Here is a 17,697-nt window from a genome sequence, read left to right as displayed (position 1 = left end):
ACTACACGGTTAATGCTTTCCAGCCTGGCGAAGGTTAACAATGCTGTTGCTAACGACGCCATTGAAGCCAACTTAGCAACGGGACCTCACAGAGCTATGCTAAAAACATTAGCTATCCACCTACGCCAGCCAGCCCTCATCTGCTCATCAACACCCGTGCTCACCTGCGTTCCAGCGATCGACGGTGCGACGAAGGACTTCATCCGATCACAGATGCGGTCTGCGAGACGGAGGAAGTTAAGGTGAGTTCGGCGGCTAGCGCGTCTGCTATCCATCTCTGTCCTCCTGGCTGTGTTGCTGTAGTCCGCCGCTAATACACCGATCCCACCTACAACTTTCTTCTTTGCAGTCTTCATTGTTCATTAAACAAATTGCAAAGATTCACCAACACAGATGTCTAGAATACTGTGGAATTTTGAAATGAAAACAGAGCTTTTTTGTATTGTATTCAATGGGGTACCAATACTTCTATCAACCGTTTATGTCACGCGCATACGTCATCATATCTAGACGTTTTCAACCGGAAGTGTGGCGGGAAATTTAAAATTGCACTTTATAAGTTAACCCGGCCGTATTGGCATGTGTTGCAATGTTAAGATTTCATCATTGATATATAAACTATCAGACTGCGTGGTCGGTAGTAGTGGGTTTCAGTAGGCCTTTAACATTCCAACTAGAAAACGTTGAAAAAAGTCACAATATGTTACTGCACACGTCAGCAGACAAATTACTACTAAAAGGAGTAGTTGTCTCGATTGTTCACTCTTATTTTATGACAAAATTCTTCCTTGATTGCAATAACATATATTCAATGTATCATTAGATTTTCTGTTAAAATAAAAGCCAATACTAGTTTTTTTTTGTGGTCCCCTTTATTTTGCAAAGTATCGAAATACATTTTGGTACCAGTACTTGTCATGATCCGTGGCCGGATCATGTTTTGTTTAGTTATGTTCTGTTAGTTTTGGACTCCCTCAGTTCCTGTTTTGTGCACCTCTGGGTTTGTTTTGGTTTCTATGGCAGTGGTTCTTAACCTTGTTGGAGGTACCGAACTCCACCAGTTTCATATGCGCATTCACCGAACCCTTCTTTAGTGAAAAATTTTTTTTTTTTTTTTTTTTCAAATTCAAGACAAAGTTATATGTTTTTGGTAACACTTTAGTATGGGGAACATATTCTAAGTAACAAAGACTTAATTTTGAGTTATTTGGACACTTGGAGAACATATTCTTAGTAATAAAGACTTAATTTAGAGTTATTTGGTTAGGGTTAGGGTTAGAGGGTTAGGGTTATAATAAGGCCATGCCGAATAAGGCATTAATAAGTACTTAATAATGACTGGTTAAGAGCCAATATGTTACTAATTTGCATGTTAATAAGAAACTAATTAATGGTGAATATGTTCTCCCTACTAAAGTGTTACCATGTTTTTTTCACTGGTGCATAAAATGAACCGTGCATGAACATCACCTTGTTTAAACAACAAAACCAACAGTGCATAAACTCACAATAAATTACACACCTGCAAATCAGTCAGGTGTTGCCGTATCCCTAACATGCCGATAGGGAGAAGTTTGTATTTACGCGATATGTCGGGTGGGTTTTGACCTCCGCCGAACCCCAAGGGTTCGATCGAACCCAGGTTAAGAACCACTGTTCTATGGGGATTAATTGGGTTCACCTGTCTCTGGTTAATGGTCGGCACGCTCACCTGCAGTCGACCACTAATCAGAGAGCTATTTATTCATCTTTCTCGCCACACTCGGTCTGGCTTCATTGTTTGCTGCATGCAACAGTCACGTTGGTATTCCTGTTTTCTGGCTAATTATTCCTGTGCTAAGTTTCGGTTCTTTAGCTTCTCGCGCGAACGGCATGCTTTCCTTTTGTTTGGTTCCTGTCTTTTTGTAATGTGTAGGATTTATGACAATAAATCATATTCCTACCTTCACGCTTTCGTCCGGAGTTGTCCGTCTGCAATCTGGGAGGAACGACCCCGCAGTAAGTTGCGACCCCCCGCCGTGACAGTACTAAAATATTGGTATCGGTACAACCCTCGAGCATCCTAAACAACTTCTCTTTAGTAGTAAGTAAGCAAACGAAGTCTCCAAATTTGTCTGCTGACATATGCAGTAACATATTGTGTCATTTATCATTATGTTATTTTCTCAAAATTATGAGGGACAAGCGGTACAAAACCAATTATTAATCTACTTGTTCATTTACTGTTAATATCTGCTTGCTTTCTGTTTTAACATGTTCTATCTACACTTCTGCTAAAATGTAATAATCACTTATTCATTTGTTGTTTGATACTTTACATTAGTTTTGGATGATGCCACAAATGTAGGTATTGATCCAATACCAAGTAGTTACAGGATCATACATTGGTCATATTCAAAGTCCTCAAGTGTCCAGGGACGTATTTCCTGAATTTATAAACAAAATAAAGACAAAAAATGTTGTGATAGTAAAAAATATTGATGTAATCATTGTAGTATCGACTATATACGGCTCTTATACTCGTTACAATCGATATCTGTATCGATCCACCCATTTGTTTACATTCAGGAGCGCTGTTAGAGGTGAGCTATCCAGTGTTTCCCACACATTCATTTATTTGGGGCGGCCCGCCACGAAAGAATTACGTCCGCCACAAATAGATTTTTTTAATTTTTTTTTTTTTTTTTTTTTTTTCCTGTTCAGCTTTTCAGGCAAATCATATAGTTGATGTAGATGCCCATATAGGCTGTTCAGATTTACTTTACAAAAGAGAAGTGCAGGATACTTCTCTTGTTGCCTTATTTGTATTTGACCACTACTGTTTTCTGTTTATTTGTTACTGACTGTGGCAGGACACCTCTGCCTCTGTTTCACTTTATGTTGCTGGTAAATAATATGGTTGTAGTAGTAGGCTAAAGTTAAATTATTTAGTATGCACTAAATAAAGGGGCAGAGCTTTAAGAGACATTTTAGCTTTTATATTTTATAAGATATATTTTTTGTAAGAACCACAATTAATAAATATATTTCAGTGAATAACTTATTGTTCAAATCTGTATATAAATATGTACATAAAGTGTTGTAATTATATTGTAAAATGGATGAATGGATGGACGTTTAAAACAAAACTGTTATTATTAATTAGTAAGTATACATTTTTTGAGCCTTTTTAGAGAAAATCATATCATTGTAGTAAATTATGCAAATTACTCGATGATGTCATGGTGACCACGCCCATAGCCACGCCCCCACCGCCACAGGTATCTTGGCAATTTATGGGAAACACTGCTATCGTATCCTCCTACGGTGTGTAGTGAAACATGTTGAGCTATTCCTCGTCCTGCAGGGATCATACTTGTAAGAAACTTACTTTATTTGTCGCCATGGAGATGAGGATTAGTGATTTAGAAGTAGCTAAAACACTGTGTGGACGGACGTTAGCTGCTTTTAAAGTCTTTAGTGTTTACAGCTCCAACTTTATCGTTAGTTTTTAAGCCAAAATACAACCATTTTCCCTCTTCTGTCCCAACATTGTGTCTGCTTGTAAGTGTTTTGTGCGTTGACTAACATGCGCCTCTGCTCGTTTCACCTGCAATATCATGACGTGAAGACGGCGCACTGTCTTGTCCGTAAAACATTTTTTTGACAGTATATCTTAGAGGCAGTACAGTACTTATTTTAATTCATTACTACCGCGGTATTTAATTAGTTACTGTACACCTTTTAGAATGGATTTTTTGGATTTACATTCATTCTTATGGGAAAAGCGCCCTCAGTTTTTGCGCAATTCAGTCTTCTTAAGACCTTTTGGAACATAGTTAACACCACAGATATTTCTACATATGCAGCACCTGCACACACACTGCAAAAACTGAAATCTAAGTAAGATTAAATATCTCAAATAAGGGTGATATTTCCTTATTTTATGTCTGATAAGATAATTCTTCTCACTAAGCAGATTTTATGTTAGAGTGTTTTACTTGTTTTTAAGGGTTTTGGTCCTAAATGATCTCAGTAAGATATCACAGCTTGTTGCTGAGATTTTAAGACCTATATTGAGTAAAACATGCTTGAAACTAGAATATCAACTGTTGCAAAGCTGTGTCATCGACACTCACAAGTATAAAACTACTTTTTTAAAGTAATAATTTCTTATTTCAAGCATGAAAAAAAAAAATCATGATTTTGACACAATTGTGTCTCATAATTAAAACAGATGGACCAAATGGACTTTGCTGTTTTATTTTCAATGAAACAATACAAAATACGTACTCTTACTGTAGTACAGTTGGCACAGTACAGTAAACTGACAGTTAATATTTAAACATTTAACATTTCAAACAATTTTGAACAGAAATAGTTCATGCACATTCAGATAAATTCCTCAAAATTACAATTAAAAAGATTTTGGCCGGGGGCCGGGCTGTATATATGCGCACTAATTGACTGAAAGAGCACGCACTTGGCGCGATGATGTCATGTTATCGATGGAAAAATGCATTTTTAGACCATATGATTTGCCTGAGTGGCTAGTAGACTCCGAGAGTAGCAAGCGCTTGCCTTGTTGCCTTTCCATTAAGAACAATAAACTAGTTTTTAGTATAAGTTTGCTGGTTTCAAGAAATGTAATGCGGAGCGCATATCATTATGTCAAGATAATGGCACTAGCATTTACTTCATTTAAGAATATTTTTCAACATATTGAACAAAAAGGTCTTTTTTTTTTTTCTACCAAGAAAAGTGCACTTGTTATTAGTGAGAAAATATACTTATTTTAAAGGCCTACTGAAACCCACTACGCAGTCTGATAGTTTATATATCAATGATGAAATCTTAACATTGCAACACATGCCAATACGGCCGGGTTAACTTATAAAGTGCAATTTAAAATTTCCCGCTAAACTTCTGGTTGGAAACGTCTTTGGATGATTCGTATGTGCGTGACGTCACGACGGCAACGGAAGTATTCGTACCCAATGTGTCACCATACAAACTGCTCTGTTTTCATGGAACAATTCCACGGTATTCTGGACATCTGCGTTGGTGAATCTTTTGCAATTTCTTTAATGAACAATGGAGACTGCAAAGAAGAAAGTTGTAGGTGGGATCGGTGTATTAGCGGCTGGCTGTAGCAACACAACAAGGAGTACTTACTTGGATAGCAGACGCGCTAGCCGATGCTAGCCGCCAACGCATCTGTGATCGGGTGAAGTCCTTCGTCGCGCCGTCGATCGCTGGAACGCAGGTGAGCACGGGTGTTGATGAGCAGATGAGGGCTGGCTGGCGTAGGTGGAGCGCTAATGTTTTTATCATAGCTCTGTGAGGTCCGGTTGCTAAGTTGCTAAGTTAGCTTCAGCGTCGTTAGCAACAGCATTGTTAAGCTTTGCCAGGCTGAGAATTATTAATCGTGTAGTTACATGTACATAGTTTAATAGTATTGTTGATCTTCTGTCTATCCTTCCAGTCAGGGATTTATTTATTTTGTTTCTATCTGCATTGGAGCCAGATGCTATCACGTTAGCTCAGTAGCTAAAGAGCTTCGCTGATGTATTGTCGTGGAGATAAAAGTCGCTGTGAATGTCCATTTCGCGTTCTCGACTCTCATTTTCAAGAGGATATAGTATCCGAGGTGGTTTAAAATACAAATCCGTGATCCACAATAGAAAAAGAAGAGTGTGTGGAATCCAATGAGACCTTGTACCTAAGTTACGGTCAGAGCGAAAAAAGATACACCCTGCACTGCCTCTAACGTTCCTCATCCACAAATCTTTCATCCTCGCTCAAATTAATAGGGTAATCGTCGCTTTCTCGGTCCGAATCTCTCTCGCTCCATTGTAAACAAGGGGAAATTGTGAGGAATCCTTCCTCCTGTGACGTCACGCTATACTTCCGGTATAGGCAAGGCTTTTTTTTATCAGTGACCAAAAGTTGCGAACTTTATCGTCGTTGTTCTATACTAAATCCTTTCAGCAAAAATATGGCAATATCGCGAAATGATCAAGTATGACACATACAATGGATCTGCTATCCCCGTTTAAATAAAAACATTTCATTTCAGTAGGCCTTTATGGTATTTTTGGGTTCATTGAAGTTAGCTAATTTTACTTGTTTTGGAAAGTCCTGACAAGCCAAATTTTCTTGTTCTATTGGCAGATAATTTTGCTTAGTTTAAAAAAAATACCCCTAATTTTTGTATATTTTTTTTCTTGTTTTTGAACACTGACTTTTTGCAGCACACCTTTACACAACTCATGCAGAACAAGTTAGCGTGCCTCGGCTGGCGTTATAGGTTATGCAGATCCTGATGTTAAAGTGCGTTCGTTTGACATTTGGAAATGTTTTTTTGTTTTAATCATTTTCAAAACATCCCAGTACAAGGTTGCACAAGGGAAAGCGGCACAAACAACAGCTGCCATACCACATGACAATGGTTACCGACCAGAAATAAGGAGCCACACCTAATTTTGAATCGAATGAAGGTCATACTGTCATACTGGCTAGGCAACTCTTTTGAGACTTGAAGAAAAAGGCTGGGTTTGGACACTTTAAACACGATATGGCTCTTTACATTATATTGATCATGACTTATTCCGCATTCAAGCTGCCAAAGTCAGCACCAGTAACGTTAATTTATTGCACCCATTGGGACATCGAGTAACTGGAACCTCTGCGCACTCAATGTTCTGCGTGGGAAACGGTTCCAATAAGAGGAAGAAGCCAAATCCCCCCAAAGATCTGCATGTTCTGAAACAAACACCTTGGAGTAAACAGCAGGACAAAGATTTACAGAGCCCTGAAGAAAGACCACACATTGCACATTTAGAGACAATGTACAAAACCCCAAACCAGTGAAGTTGGCCCGTTGTCTAATTCGTAAATAAAAACAGAATACAATGATTTGCGAATCCTTTTCAACTTATATTCAATTGAATAGACTGCAAAGACAAGACATTTAATGTTCGAACTGAGAAACTTTTTTTTTTATTTCTGCAAAAAATCATTAACTTAGAATTTAATGGCAGCAACACATTGCAAAAAAGTTGGCACAGGGGCATGTTCACCACTGTGTTCATTGGCCTTTCCTTTTAACAACACTCAGTAAACGTTTGGGAACTGAGGAGACACATTTTTTGGAGCTTTTCAGGTGGAATTCTTTCCCATTCTTGCTTGATGTACAGCTTAAGTTGTTCAACAGTCCGGGGGTCTCCGTTGTGGTATTTTAGGCTTCATAATGCGCCACACATTTTCAATGGGAGACAGGTCTGGACTACAGGCAGGCCAGTCTAGTACCCGCACTCTTTTTGCATCCATGATAACATTGCTTGGATGGCAACATATGTTGCTCCAAAACCTGTATGTACCTTTCAGAATTAATAATGCTTTCACAGATGTGCAAGTTACCCATGCTTTGGGCACTAATACACCCCCATACCATCACAGATGCTGGCTTTTCAACTTTGCGCCTATAACAATCCGGATGGTTCTTTTCCTTATTTGGTCCGGAGGACACGAAGTCCACAGTTTCCAAAAACAATTTGAAATGTGGACTCTTCACACCACAGAACACTTTTCCACTTTGCAACAGTCCATCTTAGGTGAGCTCGGGCCCAGCGAAGCCGGCGGCGTTTCTGGGTGTTGTTGATAAATGGCTTTCGCTTTGCATAGTAGAGTTTTAACTTGCACTTATAAATGTAGCGACGAACTGTAGTTACTGACAGTGATTTTCTGAAGTGTTCCTGAGCACATGTGGTGATATCTCTTACACACTGATGTCGCTTTTTGATGCAGTACCGTGTGAGGTATCGAAGGTCATGGGCATTGCTGCTTACGTGCAGTGATTTCTCCAGATTCTCTGAACCTTTTGATGATATTACGGACCATAGATGGTGAAATCCCTAAATTCCTTGCAATAGCTGGTTGAGAAATGTTGTTCTTAAACTGTTCGACAATTTTCTCACAAATTTGTTCACAAAGTGTTGACCCTCGCCCCATCCTTGTTTGTGAATGACTGAGCATTTCATGGAAGCTGCTTTTATACCCAATCATGGCACCCACCCGTTCCCAATTAGCCTGTTCACCTGTGGGATGTTCCAAATAAGTGTTTGATGAGCATTCCTCAACTTTCTTAGTCTTTTTTGCCACTTTTGCAAGCTTTTTTGAAACATGTTGCGGGCATCAAATTCCAAATGAGCTAATATTTGCAAAAAATAACAAAGTTTACCAGTTCGAACGTTAAGTATCTTGTCTTTGCAGTCTATTCTATTGAATATAAGTTGAAAAGGATTTGCTAATCATTGCATTCTGTTTTTATTTACCATTTACACAACGTGCCAACTTCACTGGTTTTGGGTTTTGTATATGAACATTTTATAACAGTTATTGTGACCAAAATGACAGTTATCTATATTATCACGGTGTTATTCAATGTGCTCAAAAAGTACTGATACACACACTGAAATCTTTTGACCAAGTTTTTTATTTTTTTTAATACCTTATTTTCCCTACTATAGAGCATGTGACACAATATAAGCCGCACCCACCAAATTTTTAGAAGAAAAAACAATTTTCCATATATTAGCCGCACCCGCAGATATGTACATCGCGAAATAAGTTATTTACACAGAAAGATTCTGTAAATGTTTATTTACATACCAAATTGTTTCCAAACGGTGTCTGTAACACGGCAGTAAAATGAATGATCAAACAAAACAGAAACCATTGTCATGGACCCGCTAACTGCGGAATTAAGTTCTTCAATCAGCTAAACAGACTCAATAACTCCCCAATGACGTTTTGGTGAATTTAAAGAGGAATTTGTGAAACTGAAACAATACAAAAAGAATGTCGTTGTAAGTTAATAATACTAACAGACACTGGTAAACAAGTTTGCATATTAGATAATGCTAACAACGCTAGATTCATTACATTTGTATTTGTATTGAACCGTTTCGGTAGGTGGGTTTCAGTTCGGTTCGGAGGTGTACCGAACGAGTTTCCACACGGACATATTAAGTAGCGTACCGCACGTTGTGTAAACAATGCACACCGAGGCACAACACACGGCATGCTAGCAACTAACGGGCTAGGACAACATGTAAAAGCCAGAGCTGGAAGACCCTCCTGCCTCGTTAAGATCTCCCGTTTGGGAACACTTCGGCTGCGCGATACAACAATGGAGGACGCAGGGTTTGCCGACATTGTTCAGCAGCTGCTTCTGACAACACGTCAAACATGCTAACCCATTTGAAGCGTCACCACCGCATTCAAGCAGCCTCTCCTCGGCGAGTCAGGCAGGGCTAAAGCAATAACAAATGTTTTTATAGCACATACTTGCCAACCCTCCCGTTTTTAGCGGGAGACTCCCGGTATTCAGCGCCTCTCCCGATAACCTCCCGGCAGAAATTTTCTCCCGACAAACTCCCGGTATTCAGCCGGAGCTGGAGGCCACGCCCCCTCCAGCTCAATGCGGACCTGAGTGGGGACAGCCTGTTCTCACGTCCGCTTTCCCACAATATAAACAGCTTGCCTGCCCAATGACGTTATAACTGTAGAATGATCGAGGGCGAGTTCTTGGTTGCTTATGTGGGTTTATTGTTAGGCAGTTTCATTAACGTCCTCCCAGCGCGGTAACAACACACAACAACAGCAGTCACGTTTAGTCTACCGTAAAGCAGTTCTTCTGCCATAAACAGCAATGTTGTGACACTCTTAAACAGGACAATACTGCCATCTACTGGATAGCATCCAGAACACCGAAATTCAAGTATTTATTTTATTTATATGTATAATAAAATAAATATATATATATATATATATAGCTAGAATTCACTGAAAGTCAAGTATTTCATACATATAACATATACATATATATATATATATATATATATATATATATATATATATATATATATATATATATATATATATATATATATACATATATATATATATATATATATATATATGAAATACTTGAGTTGGTGAATTCTATCTTAAATATATTCCCCTCTTAACCACGCCCCCAACCACACCCCCGCCCCACCCCCGACCACATTAACCATGGCAATGGACCCTGTGTGTATATGTATGTTATGCCATTGTTTACAAATTTGGTAAATAAATAACCAAAAAATGTATATTTTGTTGTTTTCTTACTGTACCGAAAATGAACCGAACCGTGACCTCTAAACCGAGGTGTGTACCGAGCCGAAATTTTTGTGTACCGTTACACCCCTATGCCACGGTTATCGTTATTAGCTTTATCGTTACAGCCCGCCATCAGTCCTCACGGATTTGATGTAATCGGCCTGAGCTACGTATGCTAAGCAGACAAGGTGAACAGTATCTATTTGGTTGAGTGAGATGACAGCCAAAAGTTCAAAGTCCAGGTCTGTCAAGGTAGCACAACGTGGTTATTAATGCACCGAGGCTCAATACATGTATAATTATTTTATATCTTATTTGTATCTGTTTTTGGAATACCTTTATACTGTAATACTGCAAGGCTTCAATCGGACTACATGGAATGACACTGACCTGGTCACCATCATAAAGTGTCTGCAGAGGACTCCTCCTGGGCTTCTGCCTCATGCCTCCTTCCCCGGTTTGCTCCGAAGCTGAAGACACATAAGTACCAGTCATTTAAAACCTTACGGAAGGAGTTCTGATCCAAGAGTAAAGATGGAAAATGTGTTTAGTTAAAGCATCAGTTGAGGTCCACGTGAGGGAAAATATGTATAATAAGTGCGTGACATGTTTTTTCTGGAACACTGACAGCCTATGGAGGCAACCCAAAAATGTTACACAGAAAGTCAACTGAGATGATTTCAGGCTGACAAGACACTTACCGTCCAATCAAATCCATGGGATATAATCTACACTATATGTCAAAATATTTGAAACAATTGGATAGTAAAAATGCAGATGTGCTGTTTCAATGTACTTGTGTTTTAATGTCGGGTTGTTGTAATGATGTCTGAAAATATGTTGGCAGACACTCTGAGAACCAGAGTCTTGCAATGGAAGGACGGATTATAGGAGCATTACAGGACGCTGGTTTTTAGGACAAAATATTTAACAAGCAACTGAGGTTTTGGAGTCTGTTCGGTTTACTCTTTAATCACGAAATTGGTCAATAAAAACGGAATCCATCACAGAAATTGGCATAAATGTGACTGAGATGCTGTCATCATGAGAAGGAACATTTTTCCCAGTACAACTCATTCGTCCCTGGAACACTTACCGTATTTTTCGGACCATAGGGCGCACCGGATTAAAAGGCGCACGGCCGATGAGCGGGGTCTATTCAGGTCTATTTCCATACAAAAGGCGCACCGGATTATAAGGCGCATTAAAGGGGTTACATTGTGATTTTTTTCTGAATTTAAAACACTTCATTGTGGTCTACATAACATGTAATGGTGGTTCTTTGGTCAAAATGTGCATAGATTAAGTTTTACAGATCATCTTCAAGTAGCTTTCTGAGCGTCTCTTCAGGATGCGCCGTTTGTGGGCGGTCTTATTTACGTGGCACACCTTCGACAGCATCTTCTCCCCGTCATCTTTATATAGGTCTTTATCTTTATAGGTCTTTATAGGTCTTTATTGTCATTGCAACAAGTACAGCAAAACTATGTTTTCAGCACAAACCCGTTCAAGATTAGACATACAACCAGTGTACAGGGTTACAGAACAGGAACGCTGATGGGTCGCCACGAGGCGCTCCGTAAAAGGTGGGAAAAAGGTAAAAAGCTGGGGAAGAAGATGAGTAAAAAAATACAATCTAGACTGGGCTCCTAAGGGGGCCTAGTCTGGAGTGGGAAAAAACCTCCATGCCATGCACACATAAACATGTTACATTGAATCACGACAACTCGCAACAGAGGGGGGGAGTTGGGGCCCTGGAGGTCGACTGCTGCTTTGTTGTAGCAGTGTAGCATGCAAGGATGGGTGTGGAAGAAGTGTCAAATGATGAAGCTAACTGTTTTAATGACATTCAGACTTTACTTCAATCAATAACGGAGCAGCATCCCCTCATCCGTGGCTCAATAATGCAACATCAACGTGTTCCGTGAAAAAACATCCGACCGGAACTCTCTAATAACTAAAGTTCCGTGGGTGAATAATGTAAACTCACTACAGTTTTCAGCGCTTTGATAGCTAGTCTACTGACAGATATAAGTAAGAACTTACGCTATTTTATATTACAAATGGCAACAGCGGAATATAAGTCTAGTCTAGAGAAAAAGAAGAAACTTATCGACTACGGTGTCACCACAGACTACAATGGCGGATGCGCTCAATTTTCAGTACTTACGCAGATCCCAAATACACATCAGCAGATACCACAAGGAGAAGCAAGAAAAGTTGGTTCTGCATAATATTATCAAACAAATGCCAGATAATGTCTGCTAATAGATGCCATCTCTCCCTCCCTAGATGAACTGTACAGTGCCGGATGCCTCAAAAAGGCCCAAAACATCATTAGGGACCCATCTCACCCCGGACATAAACTTTTTGAACTGCTGCCCTCGGGCAGGAGATGCAGCATAATAAAATGCCAGACAAACAGATTTAAGAACACTTTTTACCCGAGAGCAATAGTGTCGCTGAACACAAGGCATAAAAAAGAATGACTGTGCATGTGAGCTGTGTGCCTGGTATTTTTATGTATTTTATGTATTTTTATCTATTTATCTGAGTACCATGTTCTTACGCTTTTTATGTGTTATTATGAATTTACACTAAATTAGTTTGCTTGCAACTTTGTTGTACAATGTTCAATGACAATAAAGACATATTCTATTCAATTCTATTCATTTTGCGGTCCTTATACACACACCACTCGTATGTTTATTGCGCCGAAACTCCATCAAACGGTGCGGTTTCATAGCTTACCGAAGTCGTACTAAAAACATTTTGACAGATTTTTGAGCGCCGTGTGTAACGTTCTATATTCTCAATGGAACATTTAAAGTGTTGGTGTCGTTTACTGGCGTCATCTTGCAGTTTACACGTATCTCTTATGTGTGACTGCCATCCACTGGTCACACTTGTCATTTCGCCATGTACCAAATAAAAAAGCTTTGAGGTTGGTAAGCACAACCAGAATCATCATCAACAAATTATCCAAATATGTTGGCCTGTTCTTTCACTTTCGTCATCTTCCTCTTTATGCTCTACTTACTCTATACAAAACTCTCTTTGAACCACATCTAAACTACTGTAATGTCATCTGGTGTAACACCTTCCCTAGCTACCTTCACAAATTAGAATCCATGCAAAAGAAAATCATACGGGCCCTGTCATGGTCCAAGTTTAATGCCCCCATTCGACATCTATTCCATAATTATCATCTCTTAAGTAGGGATGATGTTCGAAACCGGTTCTCCCAGGTGTTCGATAAGAAAAGAACCATTCGATAAGAAAAGAACCGATTCCATGCACTCGAATCCCTTTTTTGAGAACCGGTTCCCGTTATTGAGGCCACTATAGTAAAGGAAAAGAGTTGGTTCTTTATTCGAATCCCTGGGAACGAATCCCGTCCCACAAGAAATGCCCTGTGGAACATCACAGGAAATGACGTAGCTCACAAGCAGCAAAAATAATGGACCGGAAAAAACGCCTCAAGGCATGGCTATTCACCTATAGTGATCACAGAGACAGGTTGTTTTTGTGTTACTGTATATATTTGTTTTTCTGAAAAATCCCACTTAATATACTTTGGGTAACAACAGTCAATATTTTTTTTTAGGGGGGTAACAGTGAATATTTATTTATTTATTTTATTTTATTTTTTTCTTATAAAATAAAAGTGAGCTTTTGTTAAACCAAATATTGTGTTTTTTCCATATACAACAACCTATCTGGATTCGATAAGAGAATCGATAAGGAATCGGTTCGATAAGAGGATTCGATAAGAGGATTCGATAAGAGGATTCGATAAGAGGATTCGATAAGAGGATTCGATAATGGGCTCGAACTCGATAATTTCTTATCAAACGTCATCCCTACTCTTAAGACTGACAGAGTTCAATATTTATGACAATGCTTGTCTAACCTATCAAGTCATCCACAGGCTGAATCTCAGGCTCTGTAGCTTGGTTCCTATCTATCGTCCCCAGCATGCCCACAACACTCGTAACTTTGACCTGATATCAGGTAAACATCGTCTACTGGCTTGTACTGCTCGAAGTGTTGTATGCAGGGGACCAAAGATCTGGAACCGGCTTGATGAGAGCCTCAGGATGCTGAATTCATTCTCCAACTTCAAAAAGAAACTGAAATTATACCTATTAACCACCTATCTCTAATGCCTCATGTGAATGGCTAGTGCTCATTTAGAGGATTAGCATTGTCACATGTGGCTTCGGGGTAGACTACTGTTGGGTTGTGCGTGAATGAATGTATGTATGTATGTGTATGCTTGCTTTTGTGCTCCTATTTTGTGTTTATCATATCGCGTTTTTGTGCTTGCCACAATGTTTCAGCATTCCATGCATATACCGACCTATGGACCCCCTGCCAAAAGCTTCTTCTAGCTTCTTCTATCTGGGGGACCCTTTCACTTACCACCATCCTTAAATGGATATTCACTACTGTTGTAATCATAATATGGTATTGTGAATAAACTTGAAACTTAAACATAAAAATCATGCCGCACCGGGTTATGAGGCGCACTGTCGATTTTTGAGAAAATGAAAGGATTTTAAGTGCGCCTTATAGTCTGAAAAATGCGGTACAGTAAAGTACTCACGCTAAATGTATGATGTGCTACAATACAGGTAAAAATTGGCCAATGATGTATTGCACAACGATTGTTGCATTAATTTAAAGGCCTACTGAAACCCACTACTACCGACCACGCAGTCTGATAGTTTATATATCAATGATGAAATCTTAACATTGCAACACATGCCAATACGGCCGGGTTAAATTAGCAAAGTGCAATTTTAAATTTCCCGTGAAATATCCTGCTGAAAACTTCTCGGTATGATGACGTTTGCACGTGACGTCACGGATTGTAGCGGACATTTTGGGACACCATTGTGGCCAGCTATTAAGTCGTCTGTTTTCATCGCAAAATTCCACAGTATTCTGGACATCTGTGTTGGTGAATCTTTTGCAATTTGTTTAATGAACACTGGAGATAGCAAAGAAGAAAGCTGTAGGTGGGAAGCGGTGTATTAGCGGCCGGCTGCAGCAACACAAACACGTAGCGGCTACGTCGTAGCCGTTGTTTCATTGTTTACATTCCCGAACGATGACAGTCCAGCTTTACCATTGGCCTTTGGAGAACTGGGACAACATAGACTCTTACCAGGAGGACTTTGAGTTGGATACGCATGCTTGTGGAGATGGGACAACAGAGACTCTTACCAGGAGGACTTGGAGTTGGATACGCACTACCGTGAGTACGCAGCTGCGGCTTCCAAACATTTAATCGCTTGCCCATACGTGCGTGCCGCTATGTGCATGTCACATACGTAACTTTGGGGAAATATATGTGCTGTATGAACTTTGGGGAGGTGAACGGTACTTTGGGCTGTGGGATTGAGTGTGTTGTGCGAGTGTTTGATTTGTATTGGCGGGTTATATGGACGGGAGGGGGGAGGTGTTTGTTATGTGGGATTAATTTGTGGCATATTAAATATAAGCCTGGTTGTGTTGTGGCTTATAGAGTATATACTGTATATGTCTTGTGTTTATTTACTGTTTTAGTCAATCCCAGCTGAATATCTGGTCCCACCCGCCTCTAACAGCATCTTCCCTATCTGAATCGCTTCCACTGCCCTCTAATCCTTCACTCTCACTTTCCTCATCCACGAATCTTTCATCCTTGCTCAAATTAATGGGGAAATTGTCGCTTTCTCGGTCTGAATCGCTGTCGCTGCTTGTGGCCATGATTGTAAACAATGTGCAGATGTGAGGCGCTCCACAACCTGTGACGTCACGCTACTTCCGGTACAGGCAAGGCTTTTTTATCAGCGACCAAAAGCTGCGAACTTTATCGTCGATGTTCTCTACTATATCCTTTCAGCAAAAATATGGCAATATCGCGAAATGATCAAGTATGACACATAGAATGGATCTGCTATCCCCGTTTAAATAAGAAAATCTCATTTCAGTAGGCCTTTAACGAAAACGTTATTAGGTCATATTTGTAGCACAATAAGTGTAGAAGTTTAAAAAAAAAAGGAATCTAAAGAGATTAAAATGTAAAAAACTGAATTTTGGAGAAAAAAAACTGATTTTATCGGGCCTTATTTAAAGTCAAGGATGGGTACCGAAACTCTGTTCCATAATAGTGCCAGTGTTGACGTAAAAGGCAGTACCCAGACGGAAAAACTAAGTAGAAAATGGTGCCTCATTTCAGTGATAAAGTAATGCATCCTTAGGCACCTGTAATAAGTGCCTAAAGGTGACATGAGGCCCTTTTCTACTTCAGGTACTTTTATAGGAAATCCAATTTACCCTGGTCATAGAAATTCCCCCCTGCAGTCCCACCAAAAACTACCCGGGTATACAAAGTTTTACCAGAAACGAATTCCCCTGACGTGGGTAATGCGGTGGAAATGCAAACCTCACAAGTCTCCAGGATGCAGACGGAACTCCGGAGGCAGGGTGCAGGTAAGACAATGATTTATTTACCATAAATCAGTCAGGCAGGAATACGAAAACATAGGAAGCGTGCCGATAGCACGAGAAGCTATGGTCAGCTAAAGGAAAAGCTTAGCATGGCAAACAAGCAAACAAAAGGCAAAGCTTAGCCCAAGAATCCAAAGGTAAACACATGTAACTTGTTGCATTGAGCAAACAAGACAGACAGAGTGTGGCGAAAAGCAGGAATAAATAGCTCTCTGATTAGTGCCCTGGAGCAGGTGAGCGTCCCGAACCCTAATCAGAGGCAGGTGAAAATAATAATACAAATAATAACACACAAACCCAGGGGTGCTGAAACAGAATTAAGGGAGTCTTTAACTAAAACAAAACATAGTCAGGAGACAATAATATCCATGCAGTACAACAACACGTCAGCCAGCCAGCCATAGATATACTTTGAGCTGCAAGTTTATGGCAACTAGGGCCAGAGTGTCTTTTGGAAGGCACAAAAACAATAACAAGTAGGGTCTTTTATTTATTTTTTTCACTTAGCAGGTTACTACATTTCTCATGTATCTTGTCTTTCATATATATATACTGTATATATATATATCTATGCTGTGTGCACTAATCCAAAAAACGGAACTGGGGCCATAAGGAGGAGCCTTGTAGGCATACTACTTATATTATTAATAATATTAATGATTAAAAGTAAATAAACAATTACAAGTAATAAATTTAGAATATATAATAATATATGATATATCAACAATAAACAATATAATAAATGTATAAACAATTGATTTATAAATGAATCGTAGCCCCTGAATTGTAATCCTAATCAAAAGATTTCCACCTATCGTTCAAGTAACTTAAAGTTCCTGGAACTTTTGGTTCAAAAGGGCCTATTGTGCAGGTAATGTCTTATAAGTCATGCAGCATCCCGACCAGTTTAGGACAGCTGGTCTTTCAAGGAGGGGAAGCTTATTTTCAGCAACTCAACAAACACGAGTACAGTAAATGGGTTATCCTTGTATCGCACTTTTCTACCTTTAAAAGGTACTCAAAGCGCTCTGACACTATTTCCACATTCAC

The 17,697-nt window shown here is 39.5% G+C and overlaps 1 protein-coding gene across 1 annotated transcript in view; it reads right to left on the bottom strand.

Annotated features, from left to right (window-relative positions):
* si:ch211-236h17.3 (carbohydrate sulfotransferase 11) overlaps positions 1-17,697 on the bottom strand; it is a 62,958-nt gene that overhangs the window by 15,043 nt on the left and 30,218 nt on the right. Inside the window, exon 2 of the mRNA XM_062045429.1 lies at positions 10,537-10,616. Coding sequence (XP_061901413.1) covers positions 10,537-10,616 — 80 coding nt within the window. The remainder of the gene's footprint in view (positions 1-10,536; positions 10,617-17,697) is intronic.

Source organism: Entelurus aequoreus, linkage group LG01 (assembly GCF_033978785.1).
Source record: "Entelurus aequoreus isolate RoL-2023_Sb linkage group LG01, RoL_Eaeq_v1.1, whole genome shotgun sequence".
Classification (NCBI taxonomy): Eukaryota; Metazoa; Chordata; class Actinopteri; order Syngnathiformes; family Syngnathidae; genus Entelurus; species Entelurus aequoreus.
Note: the sequence above shows the minus strand (reverse complement) of the source record. Positions and strands in the feature narration are given on the sequence as shown.